This window comes from Cnephaeus nilssonii (assembly GCF_951640355.1).
Source record: "Cnephaeus nilssonii genome assembly, chromosome: 8".
In the NCBI taxonomy this organism is placed as follows: domain Eukaryota; kingdom Metazoa; phylum Chordata; class Mammalia; order Chiroptera; family Vespertilionidae; genus Cnephaeus; species Cnephaeus nilssonii.
In genome coordinates this window covers 59,693,070-59,716,781 of record NC_137079.1, presented here as the reverse complement: position 1 = coordinate 59,716,781, position 23,712 = coordinate 59,693,070, and the positions used below count along the sequence as shown (strand labels likewise).

The 23,712-nt window shown below is 38.9% G+C and overlaps 1 protein-coding gene across 16 annotated transcripts in view; it reads left to right on the top strand.

Moving 5' to 3' along the window:
• LMO7 (LIM domain 7) overlaps positions 1-23,712 on the top strand; it is a 210,943-nt gene that overhangs the window by 151,416 nt on the left and 35,815 nt on the right. For 8 of the 16 annotated variants that reach the window (XM_079778625.1, XM_079778632.1, XM_079778627.1 and 5 more), the window contains 7 exons: positions 2,102-2,300; positions 6,839-7,091; positions 8,027-8,305; positions 11,583-11,612; positions 19,304-19,421; positions 21,473-21,615; positions 22,885-23,317. In XM_079778625.1, the coding sequence (XP_079634751.1) occupies positions 2,102-2,300; positions 6,839-7,091; positions 8,027-8,305; positions 11,583-11,612; positions 19,304-19,421; positions 21,473-21,615; positions 22,885-23,317 (1,455 nt within the window). Of the gene's footprint in view, positions 1-2,101; positions 2,301-6,838; positions 7,092-8,026; positions 8,306-8,578; positions 8,768-9,875; positions 10,596-11,582; positions 11,613-19,303; positions 19,422-21,472; positions 21,616-22,884; positions 23,318-23,712 lie in introns of all 16 variants that reach the window. The other 8 variants (XM_079778624.1, XM_079778618.1, XM_079778620.1 and 5 more) reach the window with 5 other exon arrangements.

Here is a 23,712-nt window from a genome sequence, read left to right as displayed (position 1 = left end):
TGAAAATCAAAACCATTGGGTTCATCAAACTTTCCAACTTAAGTAGATAATGCTTAATGGCCAATCCACGATATCAGTTATAAAAACACTTTGGATAAACTGTTGCATCTGAGTTACCCTATAAGTTGGAGGTGACTCCGGTGACTTGTCAGAGTGAAGTCCTACATAAACAGGCACCAGGGTCAGACTCGGGTTCTTTTATAACTGTGATGGCCTATTATAAATAACTTTAACATTTATGAGGTCAAAAGTCATCTCGCTGTGTAGTGAGGACCCTATGGCTACACCTGTGTGTCTAAGAAGCCTGATGGATCAAAAGATTTACTTAAGCCCTACCTGGTTTGGCTGAGCGGATAGAGCGTTGGCCTGCGGACAGAAGGATCCCGGGTTTGATTCCGGTTGGGCACATGCCTGGGTTGCAGGCTCAATCCCCAGTGTGGGGTGTGCAGGAGGAAGCTGATCAATGATTCTCTTTCATCATTGATTGTTCTATCTCTCTCTCCCTCTCCCTTCCTCTCTGAAATCCATTAAAAAAAAAGAATTACTTAAAATTTTTAATCTTTTTATATTATGAGACGTATCTAGGTGATACCAGCATTAGGCCCAGCTTCCCCATCTGCTTGGAAATAGGGTACAAGGTAGGTGCTTACATTTTCATGACAGGATGTTAATTCTAACACGTTTATCTGGCATCCAAAGCATGTAAAAATCTCACATAGTTCTACTAGACTTTATTGGTTTTTCAAACACTTGCCCAAAAACTCGACTACAGATTGACAGATCCAGCCTTAGCCAAAAGTATGCCTGAGGGAGCTGCTGATTATTCATTGTAAACGTTCTTTTATAGACTTTTTCATATGTTGAGAATGTTTATAATATGTTCATAATTAGAGTACAAAAAATATATATCATCTGATTCAATTATTAAAAATTTCCCGTATTGACTTGATCTATTTATGTATCTGTTCATCCATGTATGTTTTATTTACTTAATCATTTTGAAATAAATTGCAGAGATCTCATCCCTAAATACTTAGAATGTGTGTCTTAAGAATAAGAGTTTTTATTTTTGGTATATGGAAATTCTTCCATATAGCCACAATATCTATTATACTTAAGAAAATTCATAAATAGGCCCCATTATCTAAAACCATCTCTGTTTTAGTGAAGTTACTTGAAGCTAACATTCCCGACTTTTACTATAATGACAGAGTTACATTCACCATATTAAAACATTAAGAGTTTATTACTCTGTATTAATTAATTAATTAATTATTACTCTGTATCATGACTATGCTAAGGGCTTTATACATTTACTTAAATCCTAATTTTAAAAAGTCCAGTTGTTTTTTCATAGAGAAATGCTAATTAGAAATATTGATTTTGTATATATGCTATGTGATTTATGAACCTATAGTTATTGATATTTGCCATGTTTTTGTGCATCTCTTACATGAGCCAAACAAATATTTAATTTAGATTCAGGGAAAGTATTTTGTATGTCAGCCAACAAGTCTGCTTTTCTTGGTTCAGATCTAGGTTTCATAATCAATGAAAATAGATAAATTCTGTGATGTGTATACCTGCTGTACTTGCTCCTCTCTGTTTTAAACTTTTTGTTAAAAAATTTATCTACTTTTTTTGTTTAATATATATCTCCTCAACTATTTGCTGAATGTAGGATGGTTATAATTAATTAGTTTATCTTATTTTGGATATCAAGTCCAGGTTGATTTTTTTTCTTTAACTCCATTCATATTTATTGCCAGATAACTCTAGATAATAATTGATTTTAGCATATTAATTTAGTTAGTAGCTTTTCGTATTAAAATGTCTCCCCTTCCTTACTTTTATATAGATTGTACTACTTTATTAAATAATAATGAATATCTCTTTGTTGTTACATGAGGACCAACTATTAGTTGTGGGAAAGCAGATTTATTTTCTGATTTTTTTAAAATGAGATTTTTATGATTAACAGGAGAACTTGTTGCCTCACCTATCAAATGAAGCACAACTTGAGCTATGCAAACAAACAAGTAATGACTGACTACAGTTTGGGATTTTATGCTAATTTATTCTCAAAAAAATTTTTTTTTAGGCACTTGAAGACTCCAGCTGCCTGAAACGAAGTGGCAGGGACAGTGGGTACGGAGATATCTGGTGTGCTGACCGGGGAGAGTTCCCTGTGCCCCCAGGCAGCCACAGGAGAGAAGATTCGTTTGAAAGCTTGGACTCTCTGGGCTCTAGGTCCTTCACAAGCTGCTCCTCTGATATCACGCTGAGGGGTGGGCGTGAAGGTGAGTTGCATTTTTTTGTTGTTAATCCTTACTCGAGGATATTTTTCCATTGATTTTTAGGGAGAGTGAAAGAGAGAGGGAAAGACAGAGAGAAAGATCCATGTGAGAGAAACACATAGATTAGTTTCCTCCTGCATGAGCTATGACCAGGGCCCAGTCTGGGGAGGAGCCTGCAACCAAGGTACATACCCTGACCAGTATCAAATCCAGGGACCCTTTGGTCCACAGGCCAATAATGCTCTATCCACTGAGCCAAACCTGCTAGGTAAGGTGAGTTGCATTTTTGACTGGCAGCTTGTTTTTATTTGTTTGCATGTTAAGAAAAAATTGGGAATGGGAGAGAGTAGAAAAATGAGGTGAAAACTATTGAGGCAAAAATTTCACCAAGAAAATAGAGACAAAATTGTAATTTTTTATTTTTTTAATATGTTTTTATTGATTTTTTAGAGAGGAAGGGAGAGGGAGAGAGAGACAGAGAGAAACATCAATGATGAGAATCATTGATCGGCTGCCTCCTGCACACCCCACATTGGGGATCAAGCCTGCAACCCGGGCATGTGCCCTGACTGGGAATTGAACCACGACCTCCTGGTTAATGGACTGACGTTCAACCACGGAGCCACACCGGCTGGGCTGAAGTGTAATTGAAAAAAAAATTTTTTTTCCTCCCTCTCTGTATCACCACTAGAGGGGTATTGGTTTCACTTTTTCCTTCTTCCCATTTTCAGAGAAAACAAGAGGAGACAGTTAACTGTGATCTGTTTTATCAGTAATAATCTATTTTGATTATTTTCTCTCTAGATTCAGGGTTAATAATCTGTGCCTATGAGGCCTATTGACTGGTATACCTAAACATAAAAAAGATTCTAAAAAGTTTGTTCTAATTCCTGAGTTAATTTCTTTCTTCCCTTTTCTTACTCCCCCCCAAAAATATTTTTAAAAAATTCTCAAAAAGAATAAGAAAGACATCTTTTTAATGATCTCTAAGAGAAGAAATGATTGATACCTATCATGATATAACATTTTGCTAAACTTTGATTAAGTAACAATATAAGCATGGTGTTAGAAAACATCTTTTGATTCTGTAAGGGTCAGTGCTAATCCAGGACAGTGTAAGTGTGAAAGGAACATGTTAATGAAAGTCATCTGTTTTGGAGAGGAAACTCTTTTCAAAATGTCAGTGTCCTGGTCAGATCAGTTAATTAAATGCAACTCTTACTCCTATGGATGTTGGTGGTCTGAGAAACTTCTAAATGTATACCTCTAACAATTCAAATTGGACTAGATTGAAACCATGAGTAAAGTTGCTTCAAATATTTCTGTGCTTCTACCATTAATATGAAAAAAAAATTGAGAGTTCGGGTTGTGAGTTTGTACTAGATTGTTAGGAATTTTACTTGTTCATTTTGATTATTATTTTAATATTAAGTGAATTTTCTAACATTTTTATTATAAAAAATTTCAAACATCATCAAAGTTTGAAAGAATTTTCCAGTGAACACCCATGTACCCACCACCTAATTCTACCAAAACATTTTATTATATCTGCTTCATCACATACCTATCCTGCCTCTCCCTGCATTAATTTATCCTTCTTGTTTTTTGGAGGCATTTCAGAGCATATTACACTTGTTCTAAATACTTTAGCATGCAGGTCATTAACTAGAGTTCAATCTTTATTTGTTGTTCTTAGATAAATTTACATAAATGCAAAGTACAATGAATTTGTCTTTCAAAAATAAAAATCAGCAAAGTGTTAAGCATGGTCACAAAAAATGACATTTAAAAACTAACAGTAAAAAATGTGAATGGCTAGGGAAGAGTTAACCTTTATAATTACTGCTGCAGTTGTTGGCTGTTTGCTATTTAGGTGTGACACTTTTATAGTCTAGATGAGTATTATAATAGTTTTAAAGAAATGAATCTGATTTATAATTTATCTAAGTAATTAAAGCTGTAAAAACAGGCTGAAATTCTGAACTCATTATATTACTCTGTCCTGACCAAAGAAGCGAAAACATTTAAAGTTTAAATTTATATCTGGCCAGCAAACAATGAAAGAGAGGAAGATTGAGGCACTGTGGGAATATGCAGACTTGAGACAGTTCAGATACAGTGGTCCTGTGGTGTGGAATCCAAGTCTCCTCCGATTCTCATTGGACTGGTGCTTGTCACACAGCTTCCTGATCTCAGAAAAGGAGTTACCTTGTTAAAGAGTGTGGAAATGAAGACTTGGTAATTATAACCTAGGGGGTAATAAAAAAGCCTGAGGGCCACCAGGATGATAAACGTTTTTTTATGATTACTATATTAAAATTCTGCTACCCACCAGGTTGTAGTCCAAAATTGATGATCACCACAACCTAGAATAATGTTTTTAGGTTAACAGAATTGCAAGGTCAAGTTCTTTAGGTTTATATGAAACTCCCTATATCAAGAATATTTGCCTACTCTATAGAGCATTGTACTAGACTCAAAAATAAAAAAAAAACTTTAAAAATTCATAAAATGAACAACATGATGACTATAGTTAATTAACACTGTTGTATTATATACACGAAAGTTGTTAAGAAAGTAGATCCTGCCCTAGCCAGTTAGGCTCAGTGGATAGAGCGCCAGCCTGTGGACTGAAGGGTTCCAGGTTTCGATTCTGGTCAAGGGCCCATGCCTGGGTTGTGGGCTCGATCCCCAGTAGGGGGTGTGCAGGAGGCAGCCAATCAATGATTTTCTCTCATCATTGATGTTTCTATCTCTCTCTCCCTCTCCCTTTCTCTCTGAAATCAATAAAAATATATTAAAAATTAAAAGAAAGTAGATCCTAAGAGTTTTCATCACAAGAATTCTTTTTGGTCTTTTTTTGGTATCTATATAAGAATGATGGATAACTAAACTTATCCATCATTAACTAAACTTATTGTAGTAATTGTTTTATAATATATTTAAATCAAATCATACTGTATACCTTAAACACATACACTATTGACCGGCCGGCATGGTTCAGTGGTTGAGCATTGACCTGTGAACCAGGAGGTCACGGTTCATTCCCCAGTCAGGGCACATGCCCAGGTTGTGGGCTCAATCTCCAGTGGGGGGCGTGAAGGAGGCAGCCAATCGATGATTCTCTCTCATCAGTATGGAGCGCTCTCTCTCTCTCTCTCTCTCTCTCTCTCTCTTCCTCTCTGAAATAAATAAAAATACATTAAAACAAAAACATATACACTATTGTATGTCAAGTATATCTCAATAAAGGTGGGGAAAATACTCCCGAGTAGAACAATCTTTTTGTGTATTTAAGATTTTACATGTACAAATTTTGGCAAGAATTAAGACATTCCTCTCATTTCCAAAAAATGTACTGTTTATGTAGGAGGTGGTAAAAACAAGCAAAGCACCAGATGATTGACCATAAATCCTCCTGGTGAGAGCTGGTTAAATGTCTCCCATTTTGCTGTGCCTCTCCTTGGCCCTGTTCAGGCCTCCTGCTTACATAGCTGTGTGCTAAACCACTTCCTGTAGGCCAGTCTCCCTGTTATTTACTGTAGACTCCTGCCAGCCGGAGGGAGGAGAGAAGAGTCCTTTAGCTCAGGTTAACCCTGCAGGCGCTCTGCTCCGTGTGCTGCGAGATTGCAGTGCTCAGGTAGTCGGCCTCAGAGAGGCCAGGTGGGAAGCAAGCCACATTAGCAAACTTTCTTTAGGAATATGCAGAGGCAGGAAGGAAAAAAGGGCAGGAGAGGGCGACAGCTTGGCCCGGTCTGTAGCCGTGTTCTGTACCTCTTCTCCTCCCATCTTTAAAAGGGCACATCTATTTAGTTTTAAGAGAGTGGGTTGTATTTGTATGGATCTGACTTTGAGGTGTAGTCTTTTGAATTTGTGTTTCAATGACTTTGTACCAAAAATGTAATTCCCACGGCCACCCTTACAAAAGCCTGACTTCTGTGTTCTCATTAAGGTATGAGACTTGACATTCCTATGGGACGTTAGAAGACATTTGGTCCTGTCTCATACCTAACGTGTGATTCTTGCGTATAGGGGGGCTCAGAATGGTCTGCCGACCCCCTTTAAGATCTTTTGTGCTTTCTGCTTCTTTCTCTGTGCCCTCCCTTATCTCTTACTTCACTGAAATTTTAGATGGTTGCATGCTTTATTTTAAATTACTGTCTCTCAAGAATTACTTTTATATCTCATCTTAAGTGTGTTTTATGGACATGTATTATTAGGTTTTATTGACATGTATTCCATCAACAAATTTGATGAAAAAATTATATGGGCAAGGAAAGTCAAGAAGAAAAGGGTTTCAGCTGTAATTTGGGACTTTTTCTGCGTAGAATGTACAACAGTGAAAGAATGTACCGCAGGCGCCTCCAGTATGCAAAGCCAGTTCCTCCTAATGGATCTTATCGCAACTTCATGACAAATTTCTAAAAATATTTCCCGCAGTTAGCAGTAGGGAAAGACGAAGCAGGCATGCTGTGTGGGTTTCAGCAGAGACGAGTAATCTGGAGAATAAAGCCAGTTCTGGTGCCTTTTTATTTTTACAGGTTGTGAAAGCGACACAGATTCTGAATTTACATTCAAAATGCAGGATTATAATAAAGATGATATGTCCTATCGAAGGATTTCGGCCATTGAACCAAAATCTGCTTTACCATTCAATCGTTTCTTACCCAACAAAAGTAGACAGCCGTCCTACGTGCCGGCGCCCTTGAGGAAGAAGAAGCCGGACAGAAATGAGGATAACAGAAGAAGCTGGGCAAGCCCGGTCGGCACAGAAGCCGATGGGACGTTTCCAAGGTACTGGGATGCGATCTGATGATTGAGCTTTAAAATGTCCTGTGTTTGCAAATGTGCTGGGATATTGAAATGTGGTAAAAGGAATGGTCCTTAACCTGTATTTCATAGATAATACTTTACACTTCATTAATGAAAATGTTCCCCCCCCCGTGCATTTTTAGTCATTCATATCTTGAAGATATTTCTTCCATTTAAAAATGTCAGCATATGATTTGCTTGTTCTTGTTTTAGATGCCTGCCTTTAGCATTATTGGTATCTTGCAGCTTACTGGGTGACTTACATTATTCCTTGGGTGCTCAGCTGTGCAGCTCCCCCTCAACCCCCACCCCCACCCCACTGCCCCCATGTTGATTTCTCATCAAGTTAGCAGAGCAGAGTGTGACTTTTCAAATCCAGCTTCCTATCAGAAGGAGGCATTTGGTCCTGAAAGTGGATCGGATGCCAAGGATGAGCAAAGGTTGCCTTCCTGTAGTTTTGGATGACTTTAGCCAACCTTAGATTCCAAGTGAAAAAGAGGCCAGAGAGTTTCACCTCAAAAACTCTCTCTCCTAACTCTTGTTCACCATTATTTTCTCCTGCTGACCCGGTAGCCACCGGGCTATGGGAACTGTCGGAGGTCAGAAAAATTTCTCCTGGGGCCAAATGTCTATCCTGTTGATTGCGTTACAGAAAGTAACCCCCCAACCTGTTGGCCAATTGTCTCTTTTTAGCACTGATTATTATCTTTGGCCCTCGTGTATCAAGCTATTCTCTGATTAAAGTGAGGTGCTGTGATGCTGCCGTGACTTTGTTCTAGGAGCGTTAATGATGAGAAGGGAAACTAACTTGCTTCATTCCCAGTGGGATAGACTTTGGGAGCCAGGAGGCATGCCTTTTGTGTTCTCTGTCACACGTTGGTCATGCAGTATCTTAACTGGTTGGATGTTTTGAACAGTAACGAGAGGAGAACTTGGGGCACAAATGTGGAGACCTGGACAGCAGTACAAGAAACTTCAAACTCCTTTTGTTACTTGGAGGAGGAGGAAGAAAGGACAAGCATCCCCGACACTGTAAAGGATGACCTTTATGTGCGAAAGCTAAGCCCCATCATGCCAAACCCAGGGAACACTTTTGATCAGTTTCTTCCCAAATGTTGGATTCCAGAAGATGTGAACTGGAAAAGAATAAAAAGGGAAACTTATAAACCATGGTATAAAGAATTTCAGGGATTCAGGTTTGTCTTTCTGCCTGTTTCTGTCATTCAGTGCCCTGGCTGGGTGCGTTCTGTGTGTGCTTTTTATGAAAGAGACAGATTGATTTCCTTCCAACATCTATAGAACCTCTGTAACTGGGGAAAAAAAGTCATTTAAATTGAAACTTTGAGATCTGGAGCCTAACACGTCCTCCTCTATACATAGTCATAGCTTGACATTATTTAGTTATATTTTTCTCCAATTCTTTGTCTTCTTGCCTCTCTCCTTCCTGTCTCTGCCTCATTCCACAGTAGGAGGAGCCCAGACTTTGAGGATGAGGATTCAGGCTCTGCCAGAAGCTCTGCCATTTTTAGTTGGATGCAGAAAGCAGAGCGTAGGCTAGACGGCACCTGCCAAAGACGTTCCCTCCTGATGGAAGTAGCCAGGAGCACATGGGACACCCAAGCAGCCAGGAGAACCAGTGGTGCTTCGGAGGAGCCCAGGTGTACCTGCCTGCATGAGCCTTCCTGCTTGGAGTCTGGCATGCAACACCCGGCCAGCTTCTGCTGCACCATTAACCTCTGACCATGATAGTGTTGAATCATGAAACTGTACTCACTTAATATTTAGTATAAAAGCATTATGTATAGCATTTTGCTTTCTGTGCAGGCATGTAAGCTTGGAAGTCTATAGGATTAAATATTCTTTAGCAGAGTCATGTATAAAATAGTATAGAGTTACATGTGGCATAGTCAGTTCTTTTGGAAAACCATTTCTAAAAGGCCTTTGGAAAAGTGGACCGCCCTAGTTGGTTTGGCTCAGTGGATAGAGCATCTGCCTGCAGACTGAAGGGTCCCAGGTTCGATTCTGGCCAAGGGCACATGCCCAGATTGCAGGCCCGATCCCCAGTAGGGGGTGTGCAGAAGGCAGCCAATCAATCATTCTCTCTCATCATTGATGTTTCTATCTCTCTCTCCCTCTCCCTTCCTCTCTGAAATCAATAAAAATATGTCAAAAAAAAGAAAAGAAAAAAGAAAAGTGGACATAGTTTTACAGCTGTGCTATGCGTGGGGATATAAAGGAAATAACTTTCAGATGGACAGGTGGACAGGCAAGTCTGGTGGGAAAATGCAAAGAGAAGAGTCACCAGGGCCTTTGTACAGCTTCAGAGCATTGTAGTTTTTAAATGTCTGCTTCCTACCGGTGCCTATTGCATACAGTGCTTCATGACCAACTCTCAAACTTTTTCAAGATCATTCCTGCGTCTCTGGGATGAGAATGAGGTCATTGTGGCTCATGGGGTGAGGAAGAGGTGAGAGCAAGAGTTGCATTGTATCTCAGGGAGGTGTACTCTACCCAGTTCGAGCCCTGTCGCTTGGCCTGCTTGGTGCCCACCTTTCCTGAGCTGTGTCCTCTGCTCTTGTTTCTTTAAGTGGTACCCAGGAAAGTCACAGGTGGTGGCATTCAGTGCTAGTCTTTCTTCCACACAAGAGTCCTTGCCATGCCCCCTATAATTAAACAATAATGGCTAGTTGGTCTGCTACCTAATTACCTGTTCTCCTTAATACACTTAATAAGATTCTCCCTTCCTTTTTCTTTTCTGTGCTTCAGTCCGTTTTTATTACTTCAGGCCCTCCAAACATATTCTGATGACATCTTATCTTCTGAAACAAATATCAAACTTGATCCCACTGCTGGCCCAAGGCTCATAACTCGCAGGAAGCATCCCTCTTACGCACCAGGGTATAGAAGAGGTGACCTTGAGATGTCAGCCCTAGACCCTGACTTAGAGAATGACGATTTCTTTGTCAGAAAGACTGGGGCTTTCCACGCCAATCCATGTGTTCTCCGAGCTTTCGAAGACTTCAGAAGGTTTTCTGAGCGAGATGATCCTGTAGAGCGAGATATAATTCTGCAGTGCAGAGAAGGTGAACTCATACTTCCAGATCTAGAGAAAGATGATATGATTGTCCGCCGAATTCCAGCGCAGAAGAAAGAAGTGCCTCTATCAGGGGCCCCAGATAGATACCAACCAATCCCTTTCCCCGAACCCTGGACTCTTCCTCCAGAAATTCAAGCAAAATTCCTCTGTGTACTTGAAAGGACATGCCCAGCCAAAGAGAAAAGTAATAGCTGTAGAGTACTAGTTCCTTCGTATCGGCAGAAGACAGATGACATGTTGACCCGTAAGATCCAGTATTGGAAGATGGGAACTTCTGTGCCTCCCATCAGTTTCATCCCTGGTCCCTGCAGTGAGGCGGACTTACGGAAGTGGGAGGCCATCCGGGAGGCCAGCAGGCTTAGGCACAGGAAACGGCTGATGGTTGAGAGGTCAGAGTGTGTTTCTGCAAGGACTTTGCTTGTACTGAATGGATGGTCTTGTGTTACTTTTCTTGTGTGAGAAAGTGGCATCATATTGCCCGACTGCATGTCACGAGCCATTGTGAAGCATCCTCTAAACATTTATTTTGCTTTGAGAAACCTTTGCACATTTCATGGAAAAAGTGCAATTCCATATTTGCACATCACTGAATCGCCTGTTTGAGGCCCGTTTAAGAAAGTGTGTACACAGTCATTGCCTTTGGCCGTAAGGAGAGACTGTGGTACTATTCTGCAACATGGTGTTTCATGAAAATGTTTTCTGATTGCATTTACAGACTTTTATTCTCGTGTCCAGGCGTTTCTGAAACAGTCCGGTTGTAGTTTGGTTTTATGTGTTTCTCATTTTGGAGTGTGTGATTTTTGTGTAAAAATTTCCCTTAAAATATGGCATTGCAAATTTCATTTAACTTGATTTTGACTTTTGTTTTTGACCTAGGTTTCTTGGACTATAAGTGTGTGCATTTCTAAATTTATAGTTTCAAAGTTCAGTGCAAACTTGATTAAAATGCATGAATGTTATTTGCTGTCTGCTAAATTTTACATGTATGTAATTATGGCCATTTTTAGAATAATGAACACTTGATGTTTGATGAATGTTCAGTTTGTTGAACTTTGGGATGGGCAAATGTGATTAGGTTGAATAAACTTAGTAGATGCAAATCTAACATTTTTATTAGTTCCTGGCAACTAATAAAGCTTTTTGTTTTGGATTTGTCAGTTCAAGCTAAATCCGGAAACTCTTGATCTTGCTTAATGTGAATTCCTTGAGATATGAGATCAATTAGAATTTGAGACATGATCAAGAACGTGACTGGAAAAGCAACCTTTTGAGATTTGTCCATCTCTTGTTAGACACTTAAGTTAAAAACGTCGAACATTTAAAAAATAACATACTGGAAGAAATGACTTTTAATTTTTGGTTTTCTGATTTCTTAGACTCTTTCAAAAGATTTATGGTGAGAATGGGTAAGTGTCGTGGTTTGCAGCAAAAAAGAAATCTCTGCACATTGTTTGTCCTTTGTGTAATGTGTCACTGCACTGCTATCCTGGCATGTTACTAAACGTGGATGCTGTGTGCTATGCATGAGATTTTAAAATGGGATATTTTTCTTAATTTAGTAACCTAATGGTAGTGTGTCTGAGTGCTCAGTGCATGAGCTGCTATATCACAACAATAGAATTGTTTTATTAGTTCAAACTTCAGGTATTTTTTTTTTAAAGGAGTTGATTAAAAGTAACAAAAACACTTACCTGAGATTTGGTATATTTATTTTGGTATTTGATTATTATATAGACCTAAATTCTCCTTTCTGCATGTGGAAAACTGCATAACTGCATTTTAGAAAATCTGTGATGGAAAGAGGATATTAGCATTTACTTTGAGGTTGGAATACATGCGGTTGGCATTGCCTGTATACTCCTACCTATTTGGGCTTTTTTAGTTTGGATGGTGAATGCCATTAATCTTCCCTTAGTAGGATTTGGAAACATTCTGTGTTATAGAGTCAAATTAGCCTTCCAAAACTTGCAAAAATTAAAATCTTGGTAGTTTCCAGTATTATTTATAACTAATTCTTAATTTTTGTCTGTTTTTTTAATTTTAGTCTCCTGATAGACATAAGTATTATAAAAATAACTTTCTGGAAATATTTTCCATTTCCAGAATAGTAGAGTTAAAAGTAAATACTAATTTTACTTTTTACTACATACTAACTGTATAGAATCATTTATTCTTAGTGAAAAATAACCAGGTAGCTACATATAAATAAATATTTTCCATCAAACTTTCTTTGATGTTGTGAGTCTAACTGCTAACATTTTTGAGCAAGAAGAAAACTTAAATATTTTAATTGATCTCTAATCAGGTATCTTAAATTTAAGGCCTAAGACTGAGTAGCTAAGTATTTTTCCCTACTTAATTCATCTCTAAGATTTAATTTATCTAGAAGATTCTCTAGTTTTGATAGTTTGATAGTGTAGAGGTCTTGAAAGTTGCTAAAATTGCTATTTAAAGCAATCGAACCATTCTGGATGTCAAAGGTGTCACTGAAGCACAGGCACATCATTGCAAGTACTTCTCAGTTGATGATTTTAAAAATCAGGCTCCCAGCCTGCTTTGCATATGCCGTGCAAGGACACGTTGTTCCCTCTCCAGCTCCTCAGGTGTTAAAGCCGTCTCATCAGTGAGGATGAACACGGCCACTTCAACATGATGCTTAAGCATCTGCTCATCTTGATTCATCAAGGCAAAGCTGTTTTAACTTGATGAAAAACCTCTTTGCAGCTTCAAGCATTTTGAATGATAATTTTCAGAAGCATTTTCATTGGTAAATAAGACTTTATAATGTAAATAGGTTGTTTTTCTTAAAGTGGTTACAAGTACCCTGAGTACAAGTCATGTGAGGGATGGAAACAGGTACAGCTATTTCAAAGGCTGTGCATGCCCCTCTTTAGGGATACATTATACCGGTATAACTGGGTTAAGAAAAGAGAGAAACCCAAATGCCAAGACTCAGAAAGCAAAGGATTTTTCTGGGGTGTCACTAGCAGGAGCAAATGCCTCCTGTAGATTATTTCAAGACTGTTGTTTGCCTAGTACAGTGTTTGTTATAAAGGCAATTTAGTGGCAAGGTAACAACACAAATAAAGAAAGATTGTAAATTGAGACTGATGAATAACGCTTGCCTTGTCAAATAATGGAAAGTAACACAAATACAAATACGTTCTCACAAAACTCAAGTGCATTTTAGGCCACTTGCAATAAAAAATCTATTATGTGGTATTCCCCCCCCCCTATATTCTATCAGTTACCGATATTTTTCTTAAATTGATCTGTAATGAAAACAAAAAATTGGATTGAATATAGGCTTTTAATCTGGAACTCATTTCATGTTTATAAAGATATTCATAAGTGTTTATAAGCATAAGACAACTGATTTCTGGGTGATACTTCTCTGGACATAATGTAGGTTATCTGGAAAATCATTATTGTTCAACATCCTATGGTTGAAAAATAATGAATGCTTTTTTTTTTTTTTTTTGGTAAGGACCAGGTTAAAGAGAAATGTGTATTAAATTTTGAAATCTTAGATTATTAATTTTTGGCTTGCTTTTTATTTGGCGTTTAACACTTGTCACTTGTGTATTTTTAGTAAGACGCTTTGTATGTGCCAGTCATTTCTCACATGTGTGCTTTTGTGTTGCATGGACTTATGCGTTTATGGTCTTGGTGGATGCTCTAAGGACAAATATGTAAGGGTATACAGTTATAATTTTGCAATGTGATTAAGCCATTGAATCTTCTGCCAGTTATCTTTTTATTGCCAAGACAACAAAAAGAAAGGGAAAATAATGTTGATGTGAGTTACTTTCTGGGGATTATGCTGCCAGGAAATATTTGACAATATCTGCAGACTTTTTGATTGTCATACTGGGTGAGCTTTTGTGGGGGCAGGCATTGCTACTGGCATCTAGTTCCTTTACAGCAGGGATGCTGCTGAATGTCCTTCGGTAGGCAGGATAGCCCCCAACCACAAATAATTTTCTGGCCACAAAATGTTAATAGTACTGCTGTGGAGAAACCCTGATTTAGACTATAAAACTATAAATGAAAAGTTTCCTTTATATTATTTATCAATCTAGTTTATGGCAGCTCTAAAGCCTCTTACCCCGGTTTTAGTATTGATTACCCTTTAGTTTAGTGAATTCCTGCAACACCTAATGGAGGTATACTAGTACAGGGTAGGGCAAAAGTAGGTTTACAGTTGTTCATATGGAAAATAATACAATAATTAATCAATAATAGTACAAGAATAAGCTCTGCGCTTCACATACTCACAACTGCAGACCTACTTTCGCCCACCGTGTATTTGGAGGTGCATTAATAAGTATATTTATATCTTCCTCTGAAGGTTGGGGCCTCCTAACTTAATATCATATAATTTCTATTTGCCCCATGAGGCTATCAGTGATTTTTTTTTTTTTAGTGATTTTTATAGTAAGGAAATTTTGCTACACGTTGGTCCTTTTTGATCCTTTACTCCTTAGATATTCATCAATAAGTTTTCTGAAATTGAGTTCTAAAATAATATGCATCATAAAACTAGTCAAAAAGTGCTAGGAGAGTAGCAGTTGATCAGCATCGTGGGAGAAGAGAGTAAGATTTTAGTAATACTGTTTTATAATCTATACCTTTTTTCTTTACCTTTCCCCTTCTTTCTCTCTCTACCCCAACTGCTGTTAAAAAGAGTCGATTCAGCTAAAAATGCAACATAGTAGACCTATATTTTAATTTTTGTAAAAAATCCAAAGCAGTTCTAAATCGAAGCCTCTCCAAATTTAAGGGTGGCAGATAAATGCATTGTAAGAATTGTGATTGGCTAGTGAATATTAGAGCATGCAGTCTTTTATAGTTTTCCTGAACAATTTTCCTGAGACTATCTCTGGTGGTCATCTCATTTCTGTAAGGTAGACAGGTGGGTATCATATGCATTTTAGAAACATGGAGAAAGGGAAGCAGATATTGCAGCTTTCCCAAGGTCGTCCAGCTAGTGAGTGGTAGAACTGGACTGAGGTTTTGTCTAATGAGATAATCCCGGTAGGCTGCTTGGCTCACAGTAAGCCCTCAGAAGTTTATTATGCTGTCAACTCTGATAAGGAAAGACAGAATTCTTCATGATCTGGCTAGAACACTCCCGCACTCCAAAAGTTCTAGATTTTATCAGTGTGGCCTGGGATGACCTCTCTTATTTGAAACTGCTTTGGGAGTTAGTTTTCAGAAGATCCCACACAGTTATATTTGCCTTAATAAGAAGAGTTGGTATACAGCATGAGATGGTTGACATGCAGTCCACATAACCTACCCCAGTCTCATAACGATCCCTTTCTTGAATGGGGAACTGAGGCTCAGAGAAGTGAAACGATGTTAGGTTGGGGTGAAAATTTGTGCCATGGTCAGGCCCGGAGCCCCCACCTCCTGTCTCATTCCAGTGCCTGGCTCAGCCTGTATGGAAAGTGCTCAAGCTTATGTAGGAAACTTTATGCACCCGAGGGAACAGAAGGAGCTCACATTCCTGCCCTGTGCAGGGACTTGTCAGCTCCTGATTGTGTTTGGCTCACTTTGTTCACGTTGGGCACTGCCTGTGTGCCAGGCTCTGTGCGTGGGCTCTCAGGAGGCTGCTCTGCCCATGATGAGTATGTTTTTTGAAAAGACACAAATTCAGGTTCTGCAGTGCAGAAAGTGAGGTCTCAAAGAGCACCAGTGTAGAAGTCTGGGCCAGTTGAGACCAGCCAGCCTTCCCCCCACCATAATATTACTATCATATTTGCATTTCCATTTTTGTTCTGAAATTTTCATAACCTCATGTTTTAAGTATCCAGATTCCCTTCATGTCTTGATCTTGAACATTTTCCTTGCCTCTTTTTGGTGAATCTGTTATAATATTAGCTGAAATAGCCTAATTATTTTCAGTTTATGAGTTAAGTAAATTTATATCCTTAAATTTATACAAATCAGTTTTATATAGTCATACCTAGTTAAGTAATATTACATTCATAGAGCAATATATAATTTCATATATAAATTCATATATTTCCTTTATATAATTCTTCAGTATTCCTTAATAAATCCTATAAAGCTTTCTTTATAAAACTTTGGGGAGGAGTTATATATTCTTACAGAATATTTGAAACATTTCAAGTTTATTTTGCTTGATTAAATGTGATAAAACATTCCTCATTCTTACCACAGATGTTAAATGCATGTATCCTGCATGCCTTCTGCTATGTTTTCCTCCCAGGCAACATGTGAACCTGTGAGGGAGCTAAGCCAAACATGCACGCTTGTGCACACACTATGCACACAATATGCTGATTGTGAAATACCATGAGAAAGGTAGACCTACAGCACTAGAGAAGTTGGGAGAAGGGACGGACAGACCATTTTTGGCATGGAGGAGCTAGGAAGACTTTATCAAAGTGGCAGAATATCACCTAGATCCGTGGTCGGCAAACTGTGGCTCGCGAGCCACATGAGGCTCTTTGGCCCCTTGAGTGTGGCTCTTCCACAAAATACCATGGCCTGGGTGAGTCTATTTTGAAGAAGTGGCGTTAGAAGAAGTTTAAGTTTATAAAATTTGGCTCTCAAAAGAAATTTCAATCGTTGAACTGTTGATATTTGGCTCTGTTGACTAATGAGTTTGCCGACCACTGACCTAGATCATTAATACATTTATGATTACATGCATGGGCTGGGCTCTCTTTGAGGCACTTGTAATATAGCCATAAACAAAGCGGAGAAAACTCCTGCTTTGTAATCTTATAGGACAAGCGTACATTTCAGATGGCAATATATACTATGGAGAAAGGTGGGCCAGGGGAGAGGGACATTTGCTATTTTCGCAAGGTGGTCAGGGAAGGAAACACTGAGGTAACATTTAAGCAGGTGACTGGGAGCGAGAGGTAAGCCATGAAGAGCTTATATGTGAGCATGAGCAAGGAAGCCAGTTGGCAGTAGCCGAGTGAGTGGAGGAGAACATCTCAGGAGATGAGTGCAGAGATGTAGGTGGGGACCAGGTCATGGTTGGACCTTGTAATTCTTGGTAGGATCTGTTTTTAACTCGAGTGAGATGGGAAGGAACTGGGGTGTTGAGTAGACACATGATCTGAGTGCAATTTTGAAGTCTCCTCTCTGTCTGCTATGTTGAGAATACACTGTTGGGCAGGAAGAGGTGGAAGTAGGGAGACAGATTGTTGTGATAATACAGCAGGAGATATGATAGCCTGGAGCAAGGTGGTAAAGGTGGAGGTGATGAGGAGTGGTTGAATCTTAGATATAGTTAGAAGGTAGAGTGACAGGTTTTACTAAGGAGATCAGTTACCATGTATGAGAGAAAGAGAGAAGTGAATGTTGTGTTGACTTTTATTGGGATGAGAAAGATGGGTTTTGAGCAGGTAGTAGAATGAGCAATCATGGGTTTGGTCTGTGACAAGTTTGAGTGACCTGTTAGACTTCCAAGTGGACATTGCTTACACCCATCCGGAGTTTAGCAGGATTCCTGAGGACAGAGGGGCATTTGAAAAGGCATATATACTGGGAAGGGCTTTTGAGTGGAGGGAACAGTTCAGGAAAGACCATCACTGGATCTGGAGACTGGGTGATAATTTAAGAAGCTTTAAAAAAAGTCTAGTTAAGAGTTGACTGTGCTCTGATCTAGGGTGTTGGCAATAGAAATGGAAAGAAAAAGACACTGAGTAAGAGGACTTGATAACTAATTGAAAGTAGGGAGAAGGGAGAGGCAAAGGTGAAAAATGGTTCTTTGGTTTCAGATGTGGACGATTGGAGGGCAGGTAACACTACTAACAGCTATAGGAGGAAAAACAGAGTTGGGGACAGAATTGAGTTTGGCTACATTAACAATAACCATGTATTTAGTGAGTTACTGTTTACAGAATCCTTTTTGATATTATTTCATTTGGTCCTTTTACAATTGAGATGGTTAGGGGATATCCATGCAGAGATGTTTATCTAATGAGCAATTAGAATTGAGTCTAAGGAGGGGACTGGTCCTTGTCTGTGGATTTGGGAGTCATTTGCATAGATTATAATTGAATTCCTGAGCTAAGTAATGTGGTGATGGCAAGATCTAGGGGAAGGCAAAGTTTAGGGTCCCAAGAAGGAGGTGTTGTGTTACTTAAGCGAATAAAGGTGGAGTCACTTACAATGAAATAAAATCAGAAGTGCCTTATGAAAGATTTGTAGGAGAGAGCATTTTGGGCACCCCACATTCAAAAGCTCTGTCTCTCTATCTCTCTCTTTCTTCACTCATTCCTTCCTGCTCTTCAATATTAGACTTGATTCCACTCTTCCCCCCCCCCATTGTTTCACCTTCTCTGGGGCAGTTTACCCCAACTTTTTATGGGTGCATGTATGTAGCACACATGTGCCTTATGTCTGACACACAACTTCGTTCATTGGTTTCTACTCTAGATTGAGCTCTGTGAGAGCTAACTCTCAGTACATCTTCATGGCAGGGGGCACCCATGGAAGACATTGAGAGCTGCCTTAATAAAAAGAAAGCTAAGGAGGCTATATTATAACTGGGTATTAGAAGCTACCTGTGGTGCTTTGAGAACAAGTCTAATGCAGTGGTGGGCAGGTGGTATAGAATCTTTGCGAAAAAGCAGCACATTTATTCATGCTATTGAACTTGAGGAGAAAATATCAGGTAATCATTAAATTATTTAATAAGTGTCCAGAAAAGGCAGCCAAACCTGAAAAGATTATCTTGGGGAGAGATAGAAAAATAAAGACGAATGATTCTACTGACTAATAATAATTATTTTTTTCTGAAACAATTCTTTTATGCAGAGACCACTCTAAATATGAGCATTGGATTATTATTTTTTCAGACTTAGGAGGTTTCATTTAGCCATCTTGTGAAAGAATTCACACTTGAGTTGCATGCAAGGCTCTTGTTTCTGCGTTTTGGAAAAACACCATTTATCTCTGTAGTGCTATTTCTGTGATATTATCTCTAAAGCATCTAGGTAGTACGGCAGAAATTTAGATGGAATTTCCAAGTATAAGCCCAACCTCCCAGTTTTAACTTTAAATCCAGTCATGTGAACCTTGGTTACCCTGGGTATTTTTGTTATAGGAGTAAGTCCATGAGCGATGTCAGCGCCGAGGATGTTCAGAACTTGCGTCAGCTGCGTTACGAGGAGATGCAGAAGATGAAATCCCAACTAAAAGAGCAAGATCAGAAATGGCAGGATGTGAGTATGCTTTGTATTGGGAGATGGGAAGACAGGGCAAGTGTGTGTGTTTGGCTTTTCTTTGCTTCCCTGCAAAGAAAGTCAGTATACTCAAGAGGTGATTTTCCTTGCTATTAGAGAACTCAGGTTTGTAGAAAATGTGACCAACTTCCTTTAGGAAGATTTTTAAACCTTCTTGGTCCATTACTGTTGTATATTTTAAAGGCCATTGTGCAAAACACAATAGGCTGTTGATCTAATATTCTCTGGATTCTCCTATATGAGAAGCTCCTTCCTGGCAGTGTTGCTAACTTGTTGATGTGCGTTGGTAGTTGAATTAGGGTGGGACTGTTACTGATGCTGGTGAAAGGAAGAAGCTTTGCTCGATGTCTGGGAAGCAGAGGGGCAGGGGCTCGGCAGAATCTGGGCATCAGCATGGAGAGATGAACTGGTTCTTAGAGTTAGTAGAGGAGATTTAAGAAGAAATAGTTTGGTTGAAAATGTAATCATATAATATGAATCAAAGTTAGGTGTTTTCACAGAACTGCCATAGTTTTGTTCCTACAGAAAGGAGCTTGGACTATTTTGAAAGGAGTAATTGTTATAAACCAAAGCAGTATATAAAAGTATGATAAGCTATACAAAGCAAACCCAAAGATGTTTGAGGACATCTTTATGGTAATAGAGTTGAGTGGTAGCATGAACAAAAGGCCCAGAGAGAGTAAATCTTAATTTTTCAAAGGAATTAAGGTCTAATTGATGAAGGAGAACCCCTGCTGTGGCCACATTTCAAAATTCCAGTGCCTCTTTGAGTGGGGGACTCAGTTTAATTGTCAGGAAACAGGAATTCAGTGTCATTTTGCCAACATACATGGTAACTGTCTGGGTGTGAAAATAGTATTGAGGAGTTATCAGGTAGGTTAGGTCAGATAAAAATGCATGCTTGTGACCCTATAGGACGAAATGCACACTGCTTTTGTTCTTTCTGCAAATAGTTCATATAGGGTTCAGGCTGATTTTAAAGCAGGAGTGGCTTGGTCTGCTCCCAGAGGGTTTAAAACCAAACTTAACATTGCACGTCCTAGGAGTGAGATTCCATTTAGTCTGAGAACTCGGAGAGGCTTCTACTTGGGCCGGAATGACTAGCAGTTCTTAGTATGGGACTTCTCTATTTGGGAGACAGAAAAGGTTGTACCATTGAAAATGCCTTAGACCCCTGGATGTCAGAACCAGATTAGACTGCTAGGGCTAATGTCAAGCTGAATTAGGTTGGTCGTCCTGGGTTCACCTGGCTAGGAGAGACTTCCCTTCCTAGGAATATGGGAAACAGGTGTCCCCTTGTTCTGTGTGATCTTCCTTATTGCCCTGTCCTTATGTAAAGCTTATCCACTTTGAAGAAGTCAGTGCTCGAGGCTGGCCTCCCCAGTAAAGCCTTTTGCAACCCCTCCCTGAGGTAGGCCATGCTCTCCTTTGGACCCCTACTCTCTCTGCAATCCTATCGCACTCATTGCTGAATTTTTATTTTCATGCCTGTCTTTCCCTTCTAGACTGAGCGTTCCTGGGAGGGGGGAGCACATCTGATTTACCTGTGTTTATACACCCGTTGCCTCCAAGCAGGGACTGAGCTCAGGGCTCATTCAATGGAAGACCCAGTGTGCATCCACACTTAGCCATTTTATAATCACTTTCTTTGCCAGTTTCACTGGTGAAGAAATGTCATTTCATATAGCAGCCAGATTATTGGAGTGAGATGAAAATGAACTTGAAACAGTTCCTGCTCTTTCTGACCTGGCACCTAATTACAAGCATTTAGCATTCTTTGTGAAATGGGCAACGAGGCAGGAAAACAAAAATGGGGTCTATCTTATTAGGTCAGGTTTTTTAGGCAGACACATGAGATAAAGGCTTGGTACAGAAACGCTGGCTATAAAAAGCAAAATTAGGGCACCTTGGCATCAAGTGGGAGTGAATAGTTTCAGCGATGTAATGGGATACGCTGGCACGCTCTCACTGCTGGAAAGGGTGTGTAGCCATTCAGGTATGCCTGTGCTGATGTGATTTTCTTCTGTTAGGACCTTGCAAAATGGAAAGATCGTCGAAAAAGCTACACTTCAGACTTGCAGAAGAAAAAAGAAGAGAGGGAAGAAATTGAAAAGCAGGCGCTGGAGAAATCTGAGAAAAGCTCTAAGACATTTAAGGAAATGCTGCAGGACAGGTAATAGGCTGGATAGATCTCCTGGTCGGAGAGACCAGTGTTAGAAATGGACATTTTGTGCATGTGTAGGGTGATTAGACTGTAACCAAATATGCAATGAAACTTTCAGCATTTTGCTTAGCAGTGAAAAAGCAAAGTATTGCTATGCTAAATAGTGGCTTGGACTGACAAAAGAAATGAGTACTAAATAGATATACATTATTTCTTCATTTTACATTGACTATTCATATGCAGAATTGGGTGGTGTTGGCTATATTTGGTGCAGAAAAGGGACTATTTTTTCCTCCTTTTAAAATGAATTTAGGAATGGAATGGTCAAGTAAAACCAGCTCCCACACTCAACTAAATTGTGTAAAATATAACAGAGTTATTTTTCATGTTTCAGTGGTATAATTAAAATTATATTTTAAAGGAAGACTATATAAAAATAAATTGTGAGGGTTTATTTTTTGCATTGCAACATAACTGAATAAAGGTCAAATTAAAATTTCCTGTTAGAGCAGTTACTCTGTGAAACCTTGGGATAGGTACAGCTCAGGGAAATGGCAAATATGCTTTAAGGATAATGTCGAAAAGGAAATGTGCTGTCAGGTGAAGTTACACAAAGCTCCTTTATGCCCCAGAAGCCAAATGCAAACACAGTTTCATTCACTTAAATGCAACTGTCAGCTTAAGAGGCACTCCTTACTAAATGCTAGAGATGAGACTGTTTCATCATTTTCTCCATACGTATGAATGGTGGCTTTTAATCTGTAATAACTGTCCGTGCAAATTCTATGAAGCTGTACGAAACTAGGTAATAACTTGATCTTAATGGAAGTCTGTGTCTTTTGCAGTCTTTTATTTTTACTAAATTATTATAAATCATGTACAGGAAATACAGGGCTGACAAGGAGTCTACATCTTTGAAAGGTTCAAATTGGTTGTCAGGCAGTTATTTGTATAGTGTGCCAAATTTGGAAGAGTTATAAATTGTGGATAAATTTGGCGAATGATTCCTTATTAAAATTTTATTTCCTTATTTATCTTTACAACTTAAAAAAAAAAATCCCTGTGAAGTATTTGAGAGCCTCTCTGAAAAGTCAAGCTCTTATAATATTTCTTAGTGTGGCATAAAACAGTTGCATGTATTTATCCTCATATTCTGTTAGTATTATATTGCACATTATTCCCAGCTCATTTTGTATGTTGATTACCAAAATAAGATCTGTCTCTCCATCTTTGAATGCCAAATGCCTAACTTTGCGGCTATGGTGTGTTTCTGCTAAGGGAATCCCGAAATCAGACGTCTACAATTACACCGAGGAGTAGAATATATTCTTCTGATGATGTACTGAATGAAGACAAGCTTCCCCTGACACTAACTATGTCAGAAGCAAGTCATCAGGGGGAGAGAGTAGAAGAGAAAGGAACAACTTACCCTACAGAAATTCCTAAACAAGATTCTACAACTGTTGTGAAAAGAGAGGACACTCTACCAGCTGAAATTCAGCTTCCTTCTAAAAGCCCCACAGAAGAACAACGCCCAGCCTCTTTGTCTTCCCAGCGTTCACTGACTACACAAATGGAGTCGACTCGAGTTTCAGCTTCTCTCCCCAGAAGTTACCAGAAAACTGATACAGCTAGGTTGACATCTGTGGTCACACCGAGACCTTTTGGCTCTCACTCAAGGGGAATCTCATCGCTCCCGAGATCCTACACGGTAAAAAAGTGTTCTCAGTTCATATACTCTATTCTCATGAGCAAACTGTTGGTGTACTTGTGCAGAGTTATGTATATTTAATATGTAAGATGTACATAACATATATAACGCAATTTTTATTTTAGCCAATATAGATTCCATAGATATTTAATGCTACTTAATGCTTAAGATATAGCAATGATGCAGAATTGATTAAGCTTTAAATTCAATGAAAATAGAACTGATACATTTTGAAGAATGAATAAGCTACATTCTAAGGCAGAGAATTTATTTTTTAGCATCAGATTTTCTCAGATATAACTTTTGTAAAGTATTAGGTTGAACTATATGAAGTTGCCAGTTGTCAGTTCTTTTAGACTTACAAAACAGCAGTTTCATATGGTTTGACTTAAATA